Source organism: Aquarana catesbeiana, linkage group LG10, assembly GCF_042186555.1.
Source record: "Aquarana catesbeiana isolate 2022-GZ linkage group LG10, ASM4218655v1, whole genome shotgun sequence".
Lineage (NCBI taxonomy): Eukaryota > Metazoa > Chordata > Amphibia > Anura > Ranidae > Aquarana > Aquarana catesbeiana.
In genome coordinates, this window is record NC_133333.1 from 5,123,567 (window position 1) to 5,150,016 (window position 26,450).

General features: G+C 47.0%; 1 protein-coding gene across 1 annotated transcript; it reads right to left on the minus strand.

The window, feature by feature from the left end:
• Positions 1 to 7,191: 7,191 nt before the first annotated feature.
• CDA (cytidine deaminase) lies at positions 7,192 to 24,458 on the minus strand. Its single transcript, XM_073601537.1, has 4 exons — positions 22,796 to 24,458; positions 20,222 to 20,333; positions 12,177 to 12,234; positions 7,192 to 10,859 (listed from the first exon to the last, which is right to left on the minus strand). The coding sequence occupies exons 1-4, from the start codon at positions 22,998 to 23,000 to the stop codon at positions 10,749 to 10,751; spliced, it is 486 nt and encodes a 161-aa protein (XP_073457638.1). The 5' UTR covers positions 23,001 to 24,458; the 3' UTR covers positions 7,192 to 10,748.
• Positions 24,459 to 26,450: the final 1,992 nt, after the last annotated feature.

Consider the following 26,450-nt stretch of genomic DNA (forward strand, 5'->3'; position numbering starts at 1 on the left):
ACCCCGATCTATCTACAGGGACCCCAATCCATCCCCAGGGACCCCGATCTGTCTACAGGGACCCCGATCCATCCACAGGGACCCTGATCTGTCTACAGGGACCCCGATCCATCCACAGGGACCCCGATCTGTCTACAGGGACCCCGATCCATCCACAGGGACCCCGATCCATCCACAGGGACCCTGATCCATCCACAGGGACCCTGATCCATCCACAGGGACCCCGATCTGTCTACAGGGACCCCGATCCATCCACAGGGACCCTGATCTGTCTACAGGGACCCCGATCCATCCACAGGGACCCCGATCTGTCTACAGGGACCCCGATCCATCCACAGGGACCCCGATCTGTCTACAGGGACCCCGATCCATCCACAGGGACCCCGATCCATCCACAGGGACCCCGATCTGTCTACAGGGACCCCGATCTGTCTACAGGGACCCCGATCCATCCACAGGGACCCCGATCTGTCTACAGGGACCCCGATCTGTCTACAGGGACCCCGATCCATCCACAGGGACCCCGATCTGTCTACAGGGACCCCGATCCATCCACAGGGACCCCAATCTGTCTACAGGGACCCCTATCCATCCATAGGGACCCCGATCCATCCACAGGGACCCCGATCTGTCTACAGGGACCCCAATCCATCCACAGGGACCCCGATCTGTCTAAAGGGACCCCGATCCATCCATAGGGACCCCGATCTATCTACAGGGACCCTGATCCATCCACAGGGACCCCTATGCATCTGCAGGGACCCCGCTCTGTCTACAGGGACCCGCCCCATCCACAGGAACCCCGATCTGTCTGCAGGGACTCCGATTTGTCTACAGGGACCCCAATCCACCTGCAGGGCCCCGCTCTGTCTACAGGGACCCCGATCCGTCTGCAGAGACCACGATCCGTCTGCAGGGACCCCGCTCCATCCACAGGGACCCAGATCCGTATGCAGAGAACCAGATCTGTCTGCAGGGACTCCGATTTGTCTACAGGGACCCTGATCCACCTGCAGGGCCCCATTCTGTCTATAGGGACCCCACAGGGTTGCCACCTGTCCGGGATTCACCCGGACAGTTCGGGTTTGGAATCATGTGTCCGGGGGTTTCAGGCTGTCTGAAAACCAGACACATTAATCGGACCGGACCATGGCTTCCCAACAGGGTTGTTGGCTGCAGGGGACTAAACCGAGACAGTCTGTTACACTCTCTTTCACGCTGCCCAAAGCTAGCAATAACAATCCCCCCACATACAGACGGGAGAGTGGGCTCGATATGCTCCTCTTCCTCCTGTCCCTACCCCTCTTTGTCTGCCCACACTCCTTAGAAAAGGAAAGTACGGGCCGGAAATTTGAAGTCCAGCAGCCTCAGATACATCTGGATGAGAGGTGCTGACTGCCAAGGGGTGAATGAGCTCACCATCCATCCCTGTCTGTGACTGAGTACACTAAGGTAAATCAGGGTTCTCAGAGCACCCTTTACATCAGAGTTTCTCTTTACACCAGAGGCCACAGTGTTCCCCTTACATCAAAGTCCTCTTCGTACATCAGAGTTCTCAGTGTTCCCCCTTAAATCCGGGTTCCCAGAGCATCCCTTATTTCAGAGTCCCCAGAGTTCTCCCTTACATCAGAGTCAGCAGAGTCCCGCCTTACATCAGAGTCAGCAGAGTCCCGCCTTACAGTGTAGGGGAACTCTGCAAGTTCGGATGTAAAAGATGAACTTTGTGGATTCAGATGTAAAAAGGGAACTCTGTGCACTCTGATGGACTCTTGTGATTAACTTCATATGATTAAAAATGTTATTTAATTGCAAAATATATGTATAGTTTATACTATAAAAAAAATAGCTTTGGATGGCTAAAATGTTTGGGTCTGACCTAAAGAAAAGGTGGCAGCCCTAGGACCCCGATCCATCCACAGGGACCCTTATCCATCTACAGGGACCCCGATCCATCCACAGGGACCCTTATCCATCTACAGGGACCCCGATCCATCTACAGGGACCCAATCCATCCACAGGGACGCCACCCCACCACAGGGACCCTGATCCATCTACAGGGACCCCGATCCATCCACAGGGACGCCACCCCACCACAGGGACCCTTATCCATCTACAGGGACCCTGATCCATCCACAGGGACGCCACCCCACTACAGGGACCCCGATCCATCTACAGGGACCCCGATCCATCTACAGGGACCCAATCCATCCACAGGGACGCCACCCCACCACAGGGACCCCGATCCATCTACAGAGACCCCGATCCATCCACAGGGACCCCGATCCATCTACAGAGACCCAATCCATCCACAGGGACGCCACCCCACCACAGGGACCCCAATCCATCTACAGGGACCCCGATCCATCTACAGGGACCCAATCCATCCACAGGGACGCCACCCCACCACAGGGACCCTGATCCATCTACAGGGACCCCGATCCATCCACAGGGACGCCACCCCACCACAGGGACCCTGATCCATCTACAGGGACCCTGATCCATCTACAGGGACCCCGATCCATCCACAGGGACGCCGCCCCACCACAGGGACCCTGATCCATCTTCAGGGACCCTGATCTATCTCCAGGGACCCCGATCCATCTACAGGGACCCCGATCCATCCACAGGGACCCTGATCCATCTCCAGGGACCCCAATCTATCTCCAGGGACCCCGATCTATCTTCAGGGACCCCGATCCATCCACAGGGATGCCACCCCACTACAGGGACCCTGATCCATCTACAGGGACCCTGATCTATCTCCAGGGACCCCGATCCATCTACAGGGACCCCGATCCATCCACAGGGACGCCGCCCCACCACAGGGACCCTGATCCATCTCCAGGGACCCTGATCTATCTCCAGGGACCCTGATCTATCTCCAGGGACCCCAATCCATCTACAGGGACCCTGATCCATCCACAGGGACCCCGATCCATCTCCAGGGACCCCAATCTATCTCCAGGGACCCCGATCCATCCACAGGGATGCCGATCCATCCAGAGGGCTCTGCTCTGTCTACAGGGACCCTGGTCCATCCACAGGGCTCTGCTCTGTCTACAGGGACCCCGATCCAGCCACAATGCCCCGCTCTGTCTACAGGGACCCCGATTTATCTGCAGGAACCCGATCTATCCACAGGGACCCTGATCCATCTACAAGGACCCCAATCCATCTGCAGGGACCCAGATCCATCTGCAGGAACCGTAATCTATCTAAAGGGACCCCAATCTATCTTCAGAGAGCCTGCCCCATCTACAGGGACCCCACCCCATCCACAGGGACCCTGATCTATCTCCCCGGGACCCCGATCCATCTACAGGGACCCTGATATATCCACAGGGACCCTGATCCATCTACAGGGACCCCGCCCCATCCACAGGGACCCTGATCCATCTACAGGGACCCCAATCCATCTGCAGGGACCCCGCCCCATCCACAGGGACCCTGATCCATCTACAGGGACCCCAATCCATCTGCAGGGACCCTGATCCATCCACAGGGTCCCCACTCTGTCTATAGGACTCCTCTCTGTCTACAGGGACCCCGCCCCATCTACGAATCATCTGCAGGGAACCTGATCTATTTACAGGGACCATAACCCATCCATAGGGACCCTGTTCCATCTAAAGGGACCCCGATCCATCCACAGTCCCCTGCTCTGTCTACAGGGACCCCGATCCATCCACAGGGACCCCAATCCATCTGCAGGGACCCAGATCTGTCTGCAGGGACTCCGATTTGTCTAAAGGGACCCCGCCCCATCCACTGAGCTCTACTCTGTCTACAGGGACCCCGATTTATCTGCAGGAACCCGATCCATCTACAGGGACCCCAATCCATCTGCAGGGACCCAGATCCGTCTGCAGGAACCCCAATATATCTAAAGGGACCCCAATCTATCTTCAGAGACCCTGGCCCATCTATGATCCATTTGCAGGGAACCAGATCTATCTACAAGGACCGCGACCCATCCATAGGGACCCTGATCCACCTGCAGGGCCCGCTCTGTCTACAGGGACCCTGATCTATCCATGGGGCCCCTCTTTGTCTACAGGGACCCCGATCCATCTGCAGGAACCCGATCTGTCTACAGGGACCCCGTTCAATCCACAGGGACCCCAATCTATCGACAGGGACCCCGATCCATCTGCAGGGACCCCGATCCATCTACAGGGACCCCAATCCATCTGCAGGGACCCAGATCTGTCTGCAGGGGCCCCAATCTATCTACAAAGACCCCACCCCATCCACAGGGACCCCCCAATCCATCCACAGGGACCCTGATCCATCTACAGGGACCCTGATCCATCTACGGGGACCCCAATCCATCTGCAAGGACCCTGATCCATCCACAGGGTCCCCACTCCGTCTATAGGACTCCTCTCTGTCTACAGGGACCCCGCCCCATCTTCGATCCATCTGCAGGAAACCTGATCTATCTACAGGGACCACGACCCATCCATAGGGACCCTGATCCATCTACAGGGACCCTGATCCATCCATAGGTTCCCAGGTCTGTCTACAGGGACCCCAATCCATCTGCATTGACCCCAATCCATCCACAGGTACCCCAATCTATCCACAGAGACCATGATCCATCCACAAGGACCCCAATCCATCTATAGGACCCTGCTCTGTCTACAGGGACCACGAACCATCCATGATCCATCTGCAGGGACCTCGATCCATCCACAAGGACCTCGATTCATCCATAGGGACTCCAATCCATCTACAGGGACCCCAATCCATTTGTAGGGACCCCACCCCATTTACAGGGACCCCGCGACATCCACAGGGACCCCCATCTATATCAATATACCAAATTAGACTTCATTTTAAAGCCTATCCCTGGTCACAATGTAAAATCCGATCCTCATCTCCACATTGTATTCCAATGATTTCCTTCTATTACTCTGAATTTGTAAACTCACTTTATGAAGACCCCACACATTTCCTTCCTGGAATTCTGGGACACGGAGTCACTACGTCCTATGAGGAGGCACTGCTGTGTCACACATTTCACAGAGCCCGCCTTCTCAGGGGAGGAGTTGCAGGAAGTGAGTCAGGGCAGGAATCAGCAAGGTACCATGGGATATGTAGTCCTTAGAAATGGAGGAGAAGCTGCACAGCATGCTGTGAACCCAGGAAGTTGTGGAAAGAGACGGCCGGCAGACAGGCAGCACTCACAACACTAAAGGAGATTTTTCCAGTAATTCAGAGAGAATAAGTTCAGAGCTCACAACCTTTCCTCATAACTAAGATCCTCCAGACCCTTTATTAGCTTTGTTGCCCTTCTTTGTACTCGCTCCATTTCCAGTACATCCTTCCTGAGGACTGGTGCCCAGAACTGGACAGCATACTCCAGGTGCGGCCGGACCAGAGTTTTGTAGAGCGGGAGAATTATCATTTTATCTCTGGAGTTGATCCCCCTTTTAATGCCAATATTCTGTTTGCTTTGTTAGCAGCAGCTTGGCATTGCTGAGCCTATCATCTACTAGGACCCCCAGGTCCTTCTCCATCCTAGATCCCCCCAGAGGTTCTCCCCCCAGTCTATAGATTGCATTCAGATTTTTGCCACCCAAATGCATTATTTTACATTTTTCTACATTGAACCTCATTTGCCATGTAGTTGCCCCTCCCCCATTCATTTGTTCAGATCTTTTTGCAAGATTTCCACATCCTGCGGAGAAGTTATTGCCCTGCTTAGCTTAGTATCGTCTGCAAATACAGAGATTGAACTGTTTATCCCATCCTCCAGGTCGTTTATGAACAAATTAAATAGGATTGGTCCCAGCACAGAACCCTGGGGAACCCCACTACCCACCCCTGACCATTCTGAGTACTCCCCATTTATCACCACCCTCTGAACTCGCCCTTGTAGCCAGTTTTCAATCCATGTACTCACCCTATGGTCCATGCCAACGCACCTTATTTTGTACAGTAAACATTTATGGGGAACTGTGTCAAATGCTTTTGTAGAATCCAGATACACCACGTCTACGGGCCTTCCTTTATCTAGATGGCAACTCATCTCCTCATAGAAGGTTAATAGATTGGTTTGGCAAGAACGATTCTTCATGAATCCATGCTGATTACTGCTAATGATATCATTCTTATTACTAAAATCTTGTATATAGTCCCTTATCATCCCCTCCAAGAGTTTACATACTATTGATGTTAGGCTAACTGATACCATTCCAGTCAGTAGACTGTAAGTAAAAATTATGAACAATGGTTTGGCAATCACTTGACTGAGTTCCCTAAGTACCCTCGGATGCAAGCCATCTGGTCCCGGTGATTTATTAATGTTAAGTTTCCCAAGTCTAATTCTAATTCTGTCCTCTGTTACCATGTAGGTGCTTCCTGTGATGTGTCATGAGGATAAACACTGCAGTTTTGGTTACTGAAGCCCCCCGATTCCCTTGTGAAGACTGAGGAGAAGAATAAATTCAATACCTTCGCCATCTCCCCATCCTTTGTAACCAGATGTCCTTCCTCATTCTTTATGGGGCCAATATGGTCTGTCCTCCCTTTTTTACTGTTTACATACTTAAAGAATTTCTTGGGATTTTTTTGGCTCTCCTCCGCTATGTGTCTTTCATGTTCTATCTTAGCCATCCTAATTGCACCCTTACATTTCTTATTGCATTCTTTATAAAGTCTGAATGCTGATGATGATAATAATAATGTTGTCATAATATAAAATATCCTCTTGGTTAATATTAATATTATTAATATTATTATTTGTATTATACTATTATTATTTTATTATTATACTATTATTATTATTAATAACAATATTATTTTATTATTATATTAGTATTATTATTTTTATTAGTATTATTATTAATAATAATATTATTATTATTATTATTGTATTTTTTTTATTATTATATTATTAATATTATTATTATTTTTATTAGTATTATTACGATTTCATGATAATATTTGTATTATTATTATTATTATTATTATTATTATTATTAATAATATAATTAATATTATTTTTATTCTTATTATCATCATCAATATTGTTATTTTTATAATTATTACTACATTTATAACCTTTATCTAAATCACAGCTCCCTAGTGTGTGCGGTGACCATAATACTCCTCAATCCGAGGGACCGTACACGGAACAGTGCAACACCCCCCCCCCCCCACAAAAAACGCACGGACTCACCTTCATGGTGTTCGTAATCAATTGTCTATCATTTGGATTTTATATCTGATGACTGCAATACAGATTTTATTTTTATCATTTTATTATATGTAACTTGCTGATTGGACGGAGACAATGACGCTGAGCAGGATGGAGGCGGGGAGGTGACACAGGAAGCTGCATTGCTGAGCCAGGAAGTAGGTGTGTCACCGGCCTGGCAGATCCCAAGACCGGCCGAACAGAGCTGGAAATTCTATAGGAGGTAACTCTTCGTAGGTGAATTCTCCTGGCACATCATGGCATTGTAGCTCCGCCCCTATCGTGTGGCGCCATGAAGACGCACCGGGAAAGGAATGTTCCGGAAAGGTAAGCACACAATTCTCCATCCCTGCTCTGTGTTGAAGTTATGCTGTAAAAGTTTAAAAGTGAACACATGCGCCACCTGGTGGTTCTCTTCGGTCACATGAAAGTGCTTTTCCTTTAAAATCCTTTTTCCCTAATCTCATTTATTTATTTGTTTTAATATAAATTCAATGGATTCTGCGGAACCCTTTCTCGCCAGAAGAGCTCACACTCTAATGTCCTCCCCACAATCGCCGCACCCATAGTGGGACCTGAATGACATGGAAAGCCGAATATGCCAATTTGCATCCCTGCAGACAGAAGAATGGCGGGAGTTGTATCCGGCACCCCCTGCGCAGCCACAAAAAACGCACTCCAAATCTATTCCCGACGCGTTTCTGCAAGTGCGTTTTTAACATGTTTTTGGTGCATTCTGATGCGTTTTTGATGCGTTTCCGGATGCATTCCGAGGCCAGTTCACACCACATGCAGTCCAGTGCGTTTTTGTTCTGCATCAAAAACGCATGGATAGTAGGTTATATGGTTTCCAATGGCGTAGTTCACACCAGTGCGGTCCGTTCCAGAAAAAAAAAAGCGGAACGTGCTGCATTTTTCCTGAAATGGACTGCGCTGGAACGCTGTAAAACGCATCAAAAACGCACCAGAATGCACCTAAAGGCACTGGAACACACATATCCCCATTTAAGGATAAGAAAAAAGAGGAGGGGGGGGGGATGCACAGGACTGCATAAAAAACGCACCAAAAATGCATCAAAAACGCACCAAAAATGCATCAAAAACGCACTGGACCCTAGTATAGTGGGAAAAAAAATAGAGAAAAAGAAGAAAAAAAAAGCACTTGGAATGCATCTGGAAACACATCAAAAACACATTGGAACACACATGTCCCTATTTAGGGCCAGTTCACACCATAGAAACGCAGTCCAGGTTGGCTTTCCGCATGCGCGTTTTTGATGTGTTTTTGGTGCGTTTTTGATGCAGTCCAGTGCTTTTTCCCCCCTTTTTTCTTAACCTTAAATAAGGACAAGTGTGTTGCAGTGCGTTTTTTGGTGCATTCAGGTGCGTTCCGGTGCGTTACAGTGCGGTTTTTGATGCATTTTACAGCGTTCCAGTACAGTCCAGTGCAGAAAAAAATGCAGCATGTAATACTTTTTTTTTCTGGAACTGGAGCGCACTGGTGTGAACTCTGCCAATGAAAACCATACAACCTACTTTCCATGCACTTTTGATGCAGAAAAAAAATGCACTGGACTGCATGTGGTGTGAACTGGCCCTAAAGGTTAAGAAAAAAGAGGGGAGGGAAAAGCACCGGACTGCATCAAAAACGCACCAAAAAATGCATCAAAAACGTACTGGAACCTAATAGAGTGGGAAAAAACAGGAAAAAAGAAAAAAAAGCACCTGGAATGCATCCGGAAACGCATCAAAAACGCACCAGAATGCTTAAAAAACACGCATGCAGAAACGCATCCGGAACAGATCTGAAGTGCGTTTTTGTGGTGTGAACCGGCCCTCCAGGTGATTTTTTTTTTCTTCTTTTTCCTATTTTTTTTTTTTTTTCACTGTACTGGGGTCCGGTGTGTTTTTGATGCGTTCCAGTCCATGCCGGTGCATTTTTGATGCGTTTTTACCATGTTCCAGTGCAGGAAAAATGCAGCATTTTCTACTTTTTTTTTTTTTTCTGGAACGGGAACTGACCGCACTGGGTGTGAACTCTGCCATTGGAAACCATATAACCTACTTTCCATGCGTTTTGGATGCAGAAAAAAAAAAAAAACGCACTGGACTGCATGCGGTTTGAACTGGTCCTCAGACAACTTCTGCTGAGCAACTGTCACTCCTGCCCTGCAGAACGATCTCCGCATCGGCTGGAATCTTCAGGGAGTGAAAATGCAGCCAGGGCGTTCCCGGGTTCTAACCCCGCCCACTGCGATTATCATACATATATATATATATATATATATATATATATATATATATATATATATATATATAAACGTGCTGCTGACTGTTTAAGACAGACTCCATGAAAAAGGTGCCTGATCGCTGAGCCGCACGCTGTGCCCCCCCCGCAATTCTTTGTGTGTGTTACATTAAGGCGTTCCATTTAGATGAATGGGCAGCGAAACGCCAAATGCGCCATTTTTTGGTAACCCGGCACACCACAACGCATGGAAGTCCGTTACGGCGTGCTGCCGCCACGCATGTGCGTTGGATCTGTGCAGCCTCCGTGTATTGGGGGTGCCTCAATAATGAATCACAACACGTATCAATGTGCGCTGCGGTGAAGCATGCGATTCGCAAAACACCACAGTGGAGAAAAAAATATTTTGGCTCTTCATGCATTTTGTTATATCTGCCTGATAAGTGTCTGGTGATCCTGCCAGAAACCTGGGGGACTTGATAACTTCCTGTGCTTATCAGTTACATTGTTCCCAGCTATTTCTATGGACTACAGAACCCCCCCTCCCCCTCCGTATTATGGAGAACAGGAGAAGGTGTTCTGTAGTCCTGTCCTGCAGTGACAACGCCGCTCCTCCATACAGTACAGTGAGTGTTGTCACCCCAGGACAGGAAGTGGCGGGATCGCCGGGTGAAAATAAAGGGGGTAAAAAATCTAAAAAAAGAAAATGAATGCAGCCACCACATCTGAGGAGCGGTGCGCCGCAATATATGACATCACTGTGTCCGGGTTTAGAAACACTTTAAATGCATCCTGAGTTCTGATTGGTTAATTGATTTGGGTTTAGAAACACTTTAAATACACCCTGAGTTCTGATTGGTTGGTTGATTTTGGTTTAAATACACTTTAAATACATCCTGAGTTTTGATTGGTTGGTTGAGGCGGGTTTAGATACACTTTAAATACACCCTGAGTTCTGATTGGTTGGTTGGTTGATTTTGGTTTAAATACACTTTAAATACACCCTGAGTTCTGATTGGTTGGTTGATTTTGGTTTAAATACACTTTAAATACATCCTGAGTTTTGATTGGTTGGTTGAGGCGGGTTTAGATACACTTTAAATACACCCTGAGTTCTGATTGGTTGATTTGGGTTAGTTAATAATCCATCTGATCTCATCTTGTCTGTGAAAGATACAATGTATTTCAGAGCAATCAATGGGAAGACATCCCGCGCCTTCTGTGACATCATCGCGTCCAATAAATAAGAGAATATACAATCACAATATACATGACGGTGATTATTATTCCTAAGTCCTAATTCTTCAGGTTCTCCGGCCCGAAGGACATCGGCAGCATCTGGTGGAGGGAGGTCAGCAGGTACGAGCCGCTCGGCTTGGTGAGGAAGATTTCCAACTCCGTCCCGAACTGGAGGAAGAACAAGGAGGAGAGCGGTGAGCATGTGCAACACGAGGCCGCAGAGTCAGGGTTAGGATCAGTGTTGGGGTTAGGATCAGTGTTGGGGTTAGGATCAGTGTTGGGGTTAGGATCAGTGTTAGGGTTAGTGTTAAGCAAGCCATAGATGGTTCAAATCTCGGCCGGTTCATCAGGAAACGATTGACTGGTCGATCAACTTAGGTACAACCAGCCTGCCGGATTTTACATGCGGTTATTGCTAGCAGCTGGTATAGTCGCTAGCAATAATGACTGTGTTCTCCCGGCAGGGACGGCTTCCTCGCCCGCCGGAACACAGTGGCTGTGCGGGAGGGATTCAGTGTTGATGGGGGACTCTGGCAATTTTCTGCCCTGTTACCCATGGCGTGCAGGAAAGAATATTACTGCATCTATGGATGGCTCTAAGGTTAGGAGCAATTTGAGGGTTAGTGCAGTATTTGTCTTCCAGATCCAGTATAGGTGAAAGCAGCTCCCCCCCCCCCCCCCATAGAAACCAATCAGCTTCCAGGTTATATTGTCAAAGCTTAATTGTTTTTCTCTCTATCTCCCATCTGATCAATGTTTATAAACAATGTTACTTTGTGTCTCTCTGTCTACCGTCTGATCAATGTTTATAAACAATGTTACTTTGTATCTCTCCATCTCCCCTCTGATCAATGTTTATAAACAATGTTACTTTGTATCTCTCTATCTCCCGTCTGATCAACGTTTATAAACAATGTTACTTTGTATCTCTCTGTCTCCCGTCTGATCAATGTTTATAAACAATGTTACTTTGTATCTCTCTATCTCCCGTCTGATCAATGTTTATAAACAATGTTACTTTGTATCTCTCTATCTCCTGTCTGATCAACGTTTATAAACAATGTTACTTTGTATCTCTCTATCTCCCGTCTGATCAACGTTTATAAACAATGTTACTTTGTATCTCTCTATCTCCCGTCTGATCAATGTTTATAAACAATATTACTTTGTATCTCTCTGTCTCCCGTCTGATCAATGTTTATAAACAATGTTACTTTGGGGGTTATTTACTAAACCTGTGGAGTGCAAAATCTGGTGCAGCTCTGCATAGAAACCAATCGGCTTCCAGGTTTTATTGTCAAAGTTTAATAGAAGAAGCTGAAGTTAGAAGCTGATTGGCCGCCATGCACAGCTGCACCAGTTGCAGTAAATCTCCCCCATTATTATGTCCATTTCTGTTTATAGCTTTTGTGTATTTTATGCATTGTTATGTTTTTCCCCCTCTAAGTGTTGGAGTTCAGCAGACGGGGAGGATGGTCGGTGTACCTCTCTCATGACTTGTCGGCAGGCTCCACAGGGGCTGATGAACTCCTTTTCCACGTCACTGAAAAGACACAAACAGGTCAGTCCAGGAGGACCCGACACCGGACCGCGCACTTCATGTGCAAGACGCAGGCGTTATGTTGTATTACATTTACTGTCACCGGAACACACAGAAAACACGGAACACACAGAAAACACAATGATGTAGACCCCCCCCTGTATATATAATGAGATGATGTAGACCCCCCCTGTATAATGTATAGAATTACAGATCACACATTTAGAAGGTTTTATAATCATCTTCATACATTGGAAAGATTTTGCACACGGAATGAGTTGAGGAAACTCGGCCAAAAATTGTACAAAGTGGATCCAATGTATTTGTTATCTTGGTGTTGGGCTCCATTTACTGTTCAATACTTTTCAATGATATAAAACACCTTCATATATTCATCGTCTCCCTGATTTATTCACTTTTACAGCATTGGAGCCCAAATTATTTTCTTTTTGATCTCTTGTTTCCTTTTCTCCGGGGATCATGATGTCCGGCTCTCCTGCGTGCCCTTCCTCCGCTCCCGGAATGAACATCTCAAGCACGCACCACTTCTCATGTTCACATGGTCTGGACTTCATTGACATGTAAGTACTTAGTCTCCCTCGTGTTTGGGTGTAACTTTGGACCATATCATTTATTTATGTTTTCTTACAGACATTGGCGCACTCGCCCCTGATGATGTGGTAGCTTGTCCCTGATGACGTGGTAGCTTGTCCCTGGTGACGTGGTAGCTCGCTCCTCATGACGTGGCAGCTCGCCCTGATGATGTGGTAGGTCGCCCCTGATGACGTGGTAGCTCACTCCTGAAGATGTGGTAGCTCTCCCCTGATGACGTGGTAGCTCGTCCCTGATGATGTGGTAGCTCGCCCCTGATGATGTGGTAGCTCGCCCCTGATGACGTGGTAGCTTGTCCCTGATGACGTGGTAGCTTCTTCCCTGGTGACGTGGTAGCTCGCTCCTCATGACGTGGCAGCTCGCCCCGATGATGTGGTAGCTCGCCCCTGATGAAGTGGTAGCTCGCCCCTGATGATGTGGTAGCTCGCCCCTGATGATGTGGTAGCTCGCCCCTGATGACGTGGTAGCTTGTCCCTGATGACGTGGTAGCTTCTTCCCTGGTGACGTGGTAGCTCGCTCCTCATGACGTGGCAGCTCGCCCCGATGATGTGGTAGCTCGCCCCTGATGAAGTGGTAGCTCACCCCTGATGATGTGGTAGCTCTCCCCTGATGATGTGGTAGCTCGCCCCTGATGAAGTGGTAGCTCGCCCCCTGATGACGTGGTAGCTCGTCCCTGATGATGTGGTAGCTCGCCCCTGATGATGTGGTAGCTCGCCCCTGATGATGTGGTAGCTCGCCCCTGATGACGTGGTAGCTTGTCCCTGATGACGTGGTAGCTTCTTCCCTGGTGACGTGGTAGCTCGCTCCTCATGACGTGGCAGCTCGCCCCGATGATGTGGTAGGTCGCCCCTGATGATGTGGTAGCTCGCCCCCTGATGATGTGGTAGCTCGCCCCGATGATGTGGTAGCTCTCCCCTGATGATGTGGTAGCTCGCCCCCTGATGATGTGGTAGCTCGCCCCTGATGATGTGGTAGCTCTCCCCTGATGATGTGGTAGCTCGCCCCTGATGAAGTGGTAGCTCGCCCCTGATGAAGTGGTAGCTCGCCCCTGATGATGTGGTAGCTCGCCCCTGATGAAGTGGTAGCTCGCCCCTGATGACGTGGTAGCTCTCCCCTGATGATGTGGTAGCTCTCCCCTGATGATGTGGTAGCTCTCCCCTGATGATGTGGTAGCTCGCCCCTGATGAAGTGGTAGCTCGCCCCTGATGACGTGGTAGCTCTCCCCTGATGATGTGGTAGCTCTCCCCTGATGATGTGGTAGCTCGCCCCTGATGAAGTGGTAGCTCGCCCCTGATGAAGTGGTAGCTCGCCCCTGATGATGTGGTAGCTCGCCCCTGATGATGTGGTAGCTTGCCCCTGATGACGTGGCAGCTCGCCCCGATGATGTGGTAGGTCGCCCCTGATGACGTGGTAGCTCGCTCCTGAAGATGTGGTAGCTCGCCCCTGATGATGTGGTAGCTCTCCCCTGATGATGTGGTAGCTCGCCCCTGATGATGTGGTAGCTCGCCCCCTGATGATGTGGTAGCTCGCCCCTGATGATGTGGTAGCTCTCCCCCGATGATGTGGTAGCTCGCTCCTGAAGATGTGGTAGCTCGCTCCTGAAGATGTGGTAGCTCGCCCCTGATGATGTGGTAGCTCGCCCCTGATGATGTGGTAGCTCTCCCCCGATGATGTGGTAGCTCGCTCCTGAAGATGTGGTAGCTCGCTCCTGAAGATGTGGTAGCTCGCCCCTGATGATGTGGTAGCTCTCCCCTGATGATGTGGTAGCTCTCCCCTGATGATGTGGTAGCTCGCCCCTGATGATGTGGTAGCTTGCCCCTGATGACGTGGCAGCTCGCCCCGATGATGTGGTAGGTCGCCCCTGATGACGTGGTAGCTCGCTCCTGAAGATGTGGTAGCTCGCCCCTGATGATGTGGTAGCTCGCCCCCTGATGATGTGGTAGCTCGCCCCTGATGATGTGGTAGCTCTCCCCCGATGATGTGGTAGCTCGCTCCTGAAGATGTGGTAGCTCGCTCCTGAAGATGTGGTAGCTCGCCCCTGATGATGTGGTAGGTCGCCCCCTGATGATGTGGTAGCTCTCCCCCGATGATGTGGTAGCTCGCCCCTGATGATGTGGTAGCTCGCTTGTGATGCACCATTTTCTTTTTTAATGGTTTTACTTTATCCACTCCCAATGCTACCCCACAATGCTGCTTTTAAAGTAATTCTTTATTATGGACCTCAATTGTACCTCAATATGTCATCTCCAAGTTGCTCTGATTGTTTTTATGAATATCTGGTCAATAATATGTGATTGTTCTGCCTATTTATTATATATTCATATTACTATGTCATGTTTTTTAATGAATAAAACACGTCTTGTTACATTGACTCATCTTTTAGCCATGCCAGATCTTCCTCATTTAAAGTCCCAAACCCTCTTTTTCTTCATTTTCACTTACATGTTTTTTTTGTTTTTTTTTGTGAGTGGAAATATTATTTTTTAATCAATACATTTTCTGCTGCTGCCATCAGAGGCGCCCTCTTGTGTTCTCTAATATATTGCAGATAAGCCCTTCTTTATCTGACGAGGAGCTGGATTCTGTTGCTGCTTCCTCTGGGATTATTAGTTGCCAGATTACCATACATTCACCTATAGGGGGCTGGATTTGTGGCCCCTGGCTTCACCAAAGGGCCACATATAATATTCTTTATACGTAATGGTACAGGACACACAGTCTGCTGACTGACAGGAGGAAATGGTCAGAGAGCGGGGGATGGGTTACAGGAGGACACTATGGAAGACCCCTCTACAAATCACCCCCCCCCCCCTCTGACTGCTGGGGCCCGAGGGCCAGACTGCAAACACCAAGGGCCGCATTTGGCCCTGGGGCCACAGGTTGGGTGCGTATAATCTCTTATAGGTGAATATTTGGCGTTCGCGGTGCCGGTTGGGTGATTTGTGCGCCGGATAGGCAGAGCTCCTACTGTCAGTTATATAACCTCTGAAATCAGGATCAGCCAGTTAATGGATAACCGCGGTGACTCGGGCGCTGTGTGCGGTCGGCGGGCCCCCCGTCCGCGGTAACCATTAATCGCATGTTGTCAGCTTTTTTTTCTTTTTTCAGTTTACAATTTTTACGGAATGATTTACAGCCGATGAACGGAGGTGACCGAGAAACAAGCTAAAGGGTGCCTCCGACCGCACACCTCTGCGGGCTCCACCCACTGCGCTACCTCCTGCTACGAGTGGACCCCCTCCCCCCTGCCCCTTCCCCCACATCAGCAGTCCAAAATATATAAAGGTAAAGGCTAAAAACTGAATGACATGTGACCAGTGGCAGCCAATCAAAAATGATCTTTTGTTTCTGCGTTGACCCGCGGGCTTCTGGTGGAGGCGACCAGTTCAACGCACATTACACAGGCACGAGCCACTGTTGTCCCCGGTGATCCTGCCACGATGGTCCTTGCTCAGGCACTTCCTGTTATAGGGTGACAACACTCCGCCCCACCTTCAAATTGTGCTCCTGCGTTGTCACCCTGTCACACGGGCTTCTGATGGCGACTGCAAGCTGCCTTTTCAACACACAATACACAGACATGATCCATTGTTGATCCCGGTGATCCCGCTACGATGGTCCTTGCTCGGGGACTTCCTGTTATAGGGTGACAACACTCTGTCCCTGTCTCCTAATTGCGCTCCTGCGTTGTCACCCAGGCTGTTATTGTTGGAAGCTAAAAGGGGCCATTTCCACACACATTACACAGACATGGTCCACCGTTGGCCCCGGGGATCCTGCCATGATGATTCTTGTTCAGGCACTTCCTGTTATTGGGTGACAACACTCTGTCTCCCAATTGTGCTCCTGTGTTGTCACCCTGTCACAAGGGCTTCTGATGGAGACTACAGACTGCCTTTTCAACACACAATACACAGAAATGGTCACCTGCTGTCCCCGGTGATCCTGCCATGATGGTCCTTGCTCAGGCACTTCCTGTTATAGGGTGACAACGCTCCTCCCCTGCCTCCCAATCGTGCTCCTGCGTTGTCACCCTGTCACACAGGCTTCTGATGGCGACTGCAGACTGCCTTTTCAACACACAATACACAGAAATGATCCACTGCTGTCCCTGGTGATCCTGCCATTAAATTCCTTATTTAGGTGTTTCCTGTTTTAGGGTGACAACACTCCATCAAATGTCTCCCTACCGTGCTCCTTCATTGTCACCCAGACTGTTGTTGGAGGCTACAAGGGGCCATTTCAACACACATTACACAGACATGGTCCACCGTTGTCCCCGGGGATCGTGCCATGACGATTCTTGTTCAGGCACTTCCTGTTATTGAGTGACAACGCTCTGTCCCTGTCTCCCAATTGTGCTCCTGTGTTGTCACCCTGTCACAAGGGCTTCTGATGGAGACTACAGACTGCCTTTTCAACACACAATACACAGAAATGGTCCCCTGTTCCCCGGGTGATCCTGCCATTAAGGTCCCTATTTAGGTGTTTCCTGTTTTAGGGTGACAACACTCCATTGATGTCTCCCCACCGTGCTCCTGCGTTGTCACCCTGTCACATGGGCTGCTGTTGGAAACTAAGCAGTTTCAATACACATTACACAGATACGGCCCACTGTTGTCACCATCAGGAAACCCATCCTGAGAAATGCCGGGCAGCCATCACTGGAGTGCATGTAGCTGGGAAGTGGCTGCAAAGAGGTTGCGGGAGATCAGCAGCACTGAGATGTAACAAAATAAGGAAAAAAGGTTGAAACAAGTAATTTATTAACATAAAAATGGTGACAGGTTCTCGTTAAATTAAACCATGAAGGAGAACGCTCACCAGCAGTCAGCGCGGCGCGTGACCACACATCTGGAAGTTACTTAATAATTGCACAACGGAGCGTTTTACAGGTTGGTGACGCATTAACACGGTACGTGCGATCTGACATACAAACACAGAGTGTCTTGTACGGGGAACACGGGGCGCGGCCAACGCCATTACTTAACGTCTGCTGAGAAATCCTCCAGGTTGAGTCACTTCCTCCGAAGTCTGGTAATGATAATGATGAGGGCGCCACCCGCTGACCTGAGCCATCCGTCTTCTGAAGACTCAGTACTTCTCTCCGCAGCACTCAGTCCCGATGCAAGCAGTGGGCGGGCTCTTGGGAGGAGTTATGCAAATATCGAAATAATGGGTGGGTGTCACCCTGGAGGAGTGGGCGCTCCTAAGTGGGCTGTATTTGCAGTCAAGGGGAGGAGCCGGTACACCTGGGGAAGACTAAAGGGGAGGTCGGAGGGGGGATTTAGGACCCCAAAATGCGTCAGTTCCTTATGCCAATTGGAACAGTAAAATGGAAATGATTTGAAGCAACCTGTCTCCAGACTTTCGTGTTTGTCGCTCTCATACGTTGACTGCCTCTTGAGCCAGGAGGTCCTCTGACAGTGCAGCAGTGTCCATCACCATAATCATCAATACCCCCTGATGTCAGCCAATAATTACTATACAGATACGATCAATACTCCCCATGTCAGCCAATGAATGCTATACAGATACGATCAATACTTCTCATGTCAGCCAATGAATACTATACAGATACGATCAATACTTCTCATGTCAGCCAATGAATGCTATACAGATACGATCAATACTTCTCATGTCAGCCAATGAATACTATACAGATACGATCAATACTTCCCATGTCAGCCACTGAATATTATACAGATACGATCAATACTCCCCATGTTAACCAATTAATACTATACAGATACGATCAATACTCCTCATGTCAGTCAATGAATACTATACAGATACGATCAATACTCCCCATGTCAACCAATGAATGCTTTACAGAGAAGATCAATACTCCCCATATCAGCCAATTAATACTATACAGATACGATCAATACTCCCCATGTCAACCAATGAATGCTATACAGATACGATCAATACTTCTCATGTCAGCCAATGAATGCTATACAGATACGATCAATACTTCTCATGTCAGCCAATGAATGCTATACAGATACGATCAATACTTCTCATGTCAGCCAATGAATACTATACAGATACGATCAATACTTCTCATGTCAGCCAATGAATGCTATACAGATACGATCAATACTTCTCATGTCAGCCAATGAATACTATACAGATACGATCAATACTCCTCATGTCAGCCACTGAATATTATACAGATACGATCAATACTCCCCATGTTAGCCAATTAATACTATACAGATACGATCAATACTCCTCATGTCAGTCAATGAATACTATACAGATACGATCAATACTCCCCATGTCAACCAATGAATGCTTTACAGATAAGATCAATACTCCCCATATCAGCCAATTAATACTATACAGATACGATCAATACTCCCCATGTCAACCAATGAATGCTTTACAGAGAAGATCAATACTCCCCATATCAGCCAATTAATACTATACAGATACGATCAATACTCCCCATGTCAGCCAATGAATACTATACAGATACGATCAATACTCCCCATGTCAGCCAATAAATGCTATAAAGATACGATCAATACTCCCCATGTCAGCCAATGAATGCTTTACAGATACGATCAATACTTCTCATGTCAGCCAATGAATATTATACAGATACGATCAATACTCCCCATGTCAGCCAATTAATACTATACAGATACGATCAATACTCCCCATGTCAGCCAATTAATACTATACAGATACGATCAATACTTCCCATGTCAGCCAATTAATACTATACAGATACGATCAATACTCCCTATGTCAGCCAATAAATACTATACAGATACGATCAATACTCCCTATGTCAGCCAATAAATACTATACAGATACGATCAATACTTCTCATGTCAGCCTATGAATATTATACAGATACGATCGATACTCATACAAGATATCACACATGGAGATCTCCCGCATCCTCGTGTTACATTGTTACTGTTTGTTGTGAATTTGGATAGAATTGGATCCCTGCGGAGAAGATTCCGGGGATCTCTCTATGATCCCGATCCGGTTCCTGTACTCCGCGTCTTACATTGTTCCCCCAGAATATAGAGGAAGGTGACGGATCGTCTACAATGGGATCCATACGGACAATCCCATCCTCCGGAGATCAGGAATAGTTCTGTCTTTAGAGCCGGATAGGGAACGTTTGGGTCTTATTTTTGGGTCTTATTGGTGGGGATTCTCCTTCACTTCCTGTCTCATAGACACAACAGGAAGTTGGTGTTCTGGTGACAACTCCGAATGTTAGATTCCCCCTCACTTCCTGTACCGGTGACACCAGGACAAAGTCCATAGACAGGTGGTCTCCTCCCTGCTACATCCAAATAAAAATAAACATCAGCTTCCCATGCAGATGAAGAGATGTGGGGCGGATTACCTGGTGACGGCAATGGCGATGAATTCCTTGCAGCCTTCAGCCACGGCTCTCTGGATGGCGTTGCGCTCGGCACAGATCCCCAGAGTGTAGCAGGCGTTCTCTACATTGCAACCTGTACAAAAAAAACAGACGTGTCAGGGAGCACTGCGAGAGGCCTGCTGAATCTTAGAAAGCTTGGCTGCTGGCCATACAATTGTCTTAGATCTACCAAAAGCTACAGCGCCTGGAAAAAGTATTCATACCCCTTGAAATTTCCCACATTTTGTCATGTTACAACCAAAAACATAAATGTATTTTATTGGGATTTTATGTGATAGACCAACACAAAGTGTCACATAATTGTGAAGTGGAAGGAAAATGATAAATGATACAAATAAATATGTGAAATGTGTGTGGGGGGAGGGGGACATTTGTATGGCGCCCCCCGGAGTCAATACTTTGTAGAACCCCCTTTCTCTACAAGTCTTTTTGGGGATGTCTCTACCAGCTTTGCACATCTAGAGAGGACATTTCTGCCCATTCTTCTTTGTAAAATATCTCAAGCTCTGTCAGATTGGATGGAGAGCGTCTGTGAACAGCAATTTTCAAGTCTTTCCACAGATTCTCAATGTGATTTAGGTCTGGACTGTGACTGGGTCATTCTAACACATGAATATGCTTTGATCTAAACCATTCCATTGTAGCTCTGGCTGGATGTTTCGGGTCGTTGTCCTGCTGGAAGGGGAACCTCCGCCCCAGTCTCAAGTCTTTTGTAGACTCTAACAGGTTTTCTTCTAAGATTGTCCTGTATTTGTCTCCATCCATCTTCCCATCAACTCTGACCAGCTTCCCTGTCCCTGCTGAAGAAAACCATCCCCACCACATGATGCTGCCACCACCATGTTTCACGGTGGGGATGGTGTGTTCAGGGTGATGTGCAGTGTTAGTTTTCCCCACACATAGAGTTTTACTTTTAGGCCATAAAGTTGAATTTTAGTCTCATCTGACCAGATCACCTTCTTCCACATGTTTGCTGTGTCCTCCACATGGCTTCTCACAAACTACAAACAGGACTTCTTATGACTTTCTTTCACCAATGTCTTTCTTCTTGTCACTCTTCCATAAAGGGCAGATTTGTGGAGAACACGACTAATAGTTGTCCTGTGGACAGATTCTCCCACCTGAGCTGTGGATCTCTGCAGCTCCTCCAGAGTTACCATGGACCTCTTGGCTCTTCTCTGATGAATGCTCTCCTTGCCCGGCCGGTCAGTTTAGGTGGACGGCCATGTCTTGGTAGGTTTGCAGTTGTGCCATACTCTTTCCATTTTCCGATGATGGATTGAACAGAGCTCCGTGAGATGTTCAAAGCTTGGGAGATTTTTTTATAACCTAACCCTGCTTTATACTTCTCCACAACTTTATCCCTGACCTGTCTGGTGTGTTCCTCGGCCTTCGTGATGCTGTTTGTTCACTAAGATTCTCTAACAAACCTCTGAGGGCTTCACAGAACAGCTGTATTTATACTGAGATTAAATGACACACAGGTGGACTCTATTTACTAATTAGGTGACTTCTGAGGGCAATTGGTTCCAATAGATTTTAGTTAGGGGTATCAGAGTAAAGGGGGCTGAATACAAATGCCCCCCCCCCCCACACACACACTTTTCACATATTTATTTGTATCATTTATCATTTTCCTTCCACTTCACAATTATGTGACACTTTGTGTTGGTCTATCACATAAAATCCCAATAAAATACATCCCTACTTGCACTTGTCTTGATATACAAGTAGCGTCACAACTGAGTAAAAAAAGAGAAGAGAGGGCGCCTCCTCTAAGTGTAGCAATATTGTTACATTTAATGAAGGTCCAACATTTAGCAACATATTGCTACACTTCGTCTCTCTTCTCTTTTATACTCCGGACCTCCTGCTGGATTTTTCTTCTAATCCCCTTGTGGAGGATTCCATTTGTAGAAGGACATTTAAGGCCCCTTTCACACTTATACAACTTCAAAGTCGCGCGATTTTACCGTGATTTCGCGGCCACTATTTTGCCGCGATTTTACCACGATTTGGGAGCAGTACTACTTTGTACGACTTTGCCACAACTTTGGCATTAACCCTTCTCAGCTCGTGCTTACAAAGTAGTGCTGGAATTGTGTCTCTATTATTCAGGTACGATTTGCGTGCTACTTGAGGGTTTACCATTGAGGTCTATGGAGTAGAAATCGTATGGAAGTTGGACCAAAGTAGCGCAGGGAATACTTTGAAGTCGGCGTCGTATAAGTGTGAAAGGGGCCTTATGGTCACACAACCGATCACATCGCTATAATCTCTTTATATGGACTATAAACTGAAGGATTTATAAATAAATGATCGTCAAACGAATCATCTGAGTTTCTATTATTTCTTATGGGGAAATTCGCTTTGATATACAAGTGTCTTGGATTACGAACATGTTTCCGGAACTATTTACGCTCACAATCCGAGGTTTTACTGTTATATCAAAGAATTCCAAAATTCTCATCACGCCCCAATAAAATCCGTCTATATTTGGCCGCCCCCACCCCAGCGGAGCCGAGTTTTACTCACCCCGGTAGATCTTCCCGTTCTTGCCCAGCAGTGCCGCCCCCACCCGGAACTTGCTGTAGGGACAATAAGCGAAGTTTTTGGCTTCCTGACACTCGGCGATGAGTTTCTGGATCAGTTCGGCGTCCAGAGATGACTGTGCGCCGCTCTTCCCGATTTTGTGGTTGGCCAGAAGGTGGCCGCCTTGGCAGGACTCAATGTTGTTCATTTTTCCTGTTGATGGTTGTGTCTCCTGTGTGTGTGTGCAACTGTCTTATCTGTACTATGTGTGTGCAACTGTCTTATCTGTACTATGTGTGTGCAACTGTCTTATCTGTACTATGTGTGTGCAACTGTCTTATCTGTACTGTGTGTGTGCAACTGTCTTATCTGTACTATGTGTGTGCAACTGTCTTATCTGTACTATGTGTGTGCAACTGTCTTATCTGTACTATGTGTGTGCAACTGTCTTATCTGTACTATGTGCGTGTGCAACTGTCTTATCTGTACTGTATGTGTGCAACTGTCTTATCTGTACTGTGTGTGTGCAACTGTCTTATCTGTACTATGTGCGTGTGCAACTGTCTTATCTGTACTGTATGTGTGCAACTGTCTTATCCGTACTGTGTGTGTGCAACTGTCTTATCTGTACTGTGTGTGTGCAACTGTCTTATCTGTACTATGTGTGTGCAACTGTCTTATCCATACTGTGTGTGTGCAACTGTCTTATCTGTACTGTGTGTGTGCAACTGTCTTATCTGTACTGTGTGTGTGCAACTGTCTTATCTGTACTGTGTGTGTGCAACTGTCTTATCTGTACTGTGTGTGTGCAACTGTCTTATCTGTACTGTGTGTGTGCAAATGTCTTATCTGTACTGTGTGTGTGCAACTGTCTTATCTGTACTGTGTGTGCAACTGTCTTATCTGTACTATATGTGTGCAACTGTCTTATCTGTACTGTGTGTGCAACTGTCTTATCTGTACTATGTGTGTGTGCAACTGTCTTATCTGTACTATGTGTGTGCAACTGTCTTATCTGTACTATGTGCGTGTGCAACTGTCTTATCTGTACTGTGTGCGTGTGCAACTGTCTTATCTGTACTGTGTGTGTGCAACTGTCTTACCTGTACTGTGTGTGCAACTGTCTTATCTGTACTATGTGTGTGCAACTGTCTTATCTGTACTGTGTGTGTGCAACTGTCTATACTATGTGTAAATATTTAGTATGTTTATATCTATACTATGTGTGTGTCTATTATTATTATTATTATTATTATTATAATACAGGATTTATACTACATATATTTCTATACTATGTGTATGCCTATATTATATGTATATGTTACTATGTATATGTTTATAGTGTGTATATGTTACTATGTATATGTTTATAGTGTGTATATGTTACTATGTATAGGTCTATACTATATGTATAGGTTTACTATGTGTGTTTGTCTATCCTTTGTGTATATGTGTAGGTATATAATATGTTTGTGTCTATACTATGTATATTTCTAGGTGTTGCTTTGTATGTTATGCGGTCTGTAGAAGTGATCTCCTCTCCTCTCCTCTCCTCTTCTCTCTCCTCTGATTATGAAGGGAGAGAAGTGATGACTCTTCCTGGCTGTGGGGTGTCACCTCCTCGCCCTCCAGCGTATGGCCGCTCCTCACTGTACTGTGTGACAGACAACTGACCCGCCTTTCATCACTTCACACTGTGGGCAGGAACAGTAAATATTGTTCTCCGCACATCGCTGGACACAATACCAGCCTGCCCACAATCTGGAAACAGCCGGGGAGCAAAGGAAAAAAAAAAAAAAATCACATTTTTTTTTTCAAAGAACAAATAGCAACAACAAATTTTTTCCGGGAAAAAAAAATTATTTTGTTTATTTTACTTTATTTATTTCAGGTACTTATATAGCGCCGTCAATTTACGCAGCGCTTTACATGTATACACTATATCACCAAAAGTATTGGGACACCTGCCTTTACACGCACATGAACTTTAATGACATCCCAGCCTTATGCCCCGTACACACGGTCGGACATTGATCGGACATTCCGACAACAAAATCCTAGGGTTTTTTCCGAAGGATGTTGGCTCAAACTTGTCTTGCATACACACGGTCACACAAAGTTGTCGGAAAATCCGATCGTTCTGAACGCGGTGACGTAAAACACGTACGTCGGGACTATAAACGGGGCAGTGGCCAATAGCTTTCATCTCTTTATTTATTCTGAGCATGCGTGGCACTTTGTCCGTCGGATTTGTGTACACACGATCGGAATTTCCAACAGCGGATTTTGTGGTCGGAAAATTTTATATCCTGCTCTCAAACTTTGTGTGTCGGAAAATCCGATGGAAAATGTCCGATGGAGCCCACACACAGTCGGAATTTCCGACAACAAGGTCCTATCACACATTTTCCATCGGAAAATCTGACCGTGTGTACGGGGCAATAGTCCGTAGGGTTCAATATTGAGTTGGCTCCGCCCTTTGCAGCTATAACAGCTTCACCTCTTCTGGGAAGGCCGTCCACAAGGTTTAGGAGGGTGTCTATGGGAATGTTTGACCATTCTTCCAGAAGAGCATTTGTGAGGTCAGGCACTGATGTTGGATGAGAAGGCCTGGCTCACAGTCCGCACTCTAATTCATCCCAAAGGTGTTCTATCGGGTTGAGGTCAGGACTCTGTGCGGGCCAGTCAAGTTCCTCCACCCCAAACTCGCTCCTCCACGTCTTTATGGACCTTGCTTTGTGCACTGGTGGGCAGTCATGTTGGAACAGGAAGGGGCCTTCCCCAAACTTTTCCCACAACATTGGGACCATGAAATTGTCCAAAATGTCTTGGTATGCTGACGCCTTAAGAGTTCCCTTCACTGGAACTAAGGGGCCAAACCCAACCCCTGAAAAATAACCCCACACCATAATCCCCCCTCCCCCCCCACACCATAATCCCCCCTCCACCAAATGGTTTGGACCAGTGCACAAAGCAAGGTCCATAAAGACACGGATGAGCGAGTTTGCGGTGGAGGAACTTTACCCAGCATGATTGCGGTGGCTTTTTCCGTGGCATATATGTCGGCTATTTTTTTTAAGCCACAGCGAGATCGAGGGAGGTAATAAACATTTGTTTATCTTTTTATTCGAATTAAATAAATATTTGTTTATTTTTTTATGTTTTTATTTATTTTTTCATTAGCTGAATGAAAAAAAAAAAAAAAACATTAATTGTCAGCCAAGCCATTATGTGTGCAGCGTCAGTCAGAGATTCCCGAGGCCCCCCCCCCCCCCCCCCTGTCTATAAGTCAGACCTTCTCCTCCCCTTCCCGGCCCCACCAATCCAAATTCCCATCACAGAAAAGCTGCATTATTGACTTCCAATAATCCGAGGTGGGGAGAGGAGATTGGAGGAGATAAGGTGATGGCCGATAATGGAGATCTTCCCTTTTATTGGACAATGAATGGATTGCAAGCCTTTGTTCTCTCCCAGGGTGGAGTCTACAGACAGCTTATATAACTCCAAATGGGACATACACTTTTTGTTTACAAGTAAAAATCTGTATTTTCTTTCTTAGAAAATAACTTAAACCCCCCAAACATTATATATATATATTTATTTAGCAAAAACCCTATAGAATAAAACGGCGGTTGTCGCAATTTTTATGTCAAAAGAT

Coding starts and splice junctions, on each gene's coding strand:
- CDA (XM_073601537.1), bottom strand. CDS start 23,000: ATGAACAACATTGAGTCCTGCCAAGGCGGCCACCTTCTGGCCAACCAC. Junction 12,235..20,221: donor ATCGCCATTGCCGTCACCAG/GTAATCCGCCCC, acceptor GTGTCTTTTCAG/TGACGTGGAAAAGGAGTTCA. Junction 10,860..12,176: donor GCCGACAAGTCATGAGAGAG/GTACACCGACCA, acceptor TTCTTCCTCCAG/TTCGGGACGGAGTTGGAAAT.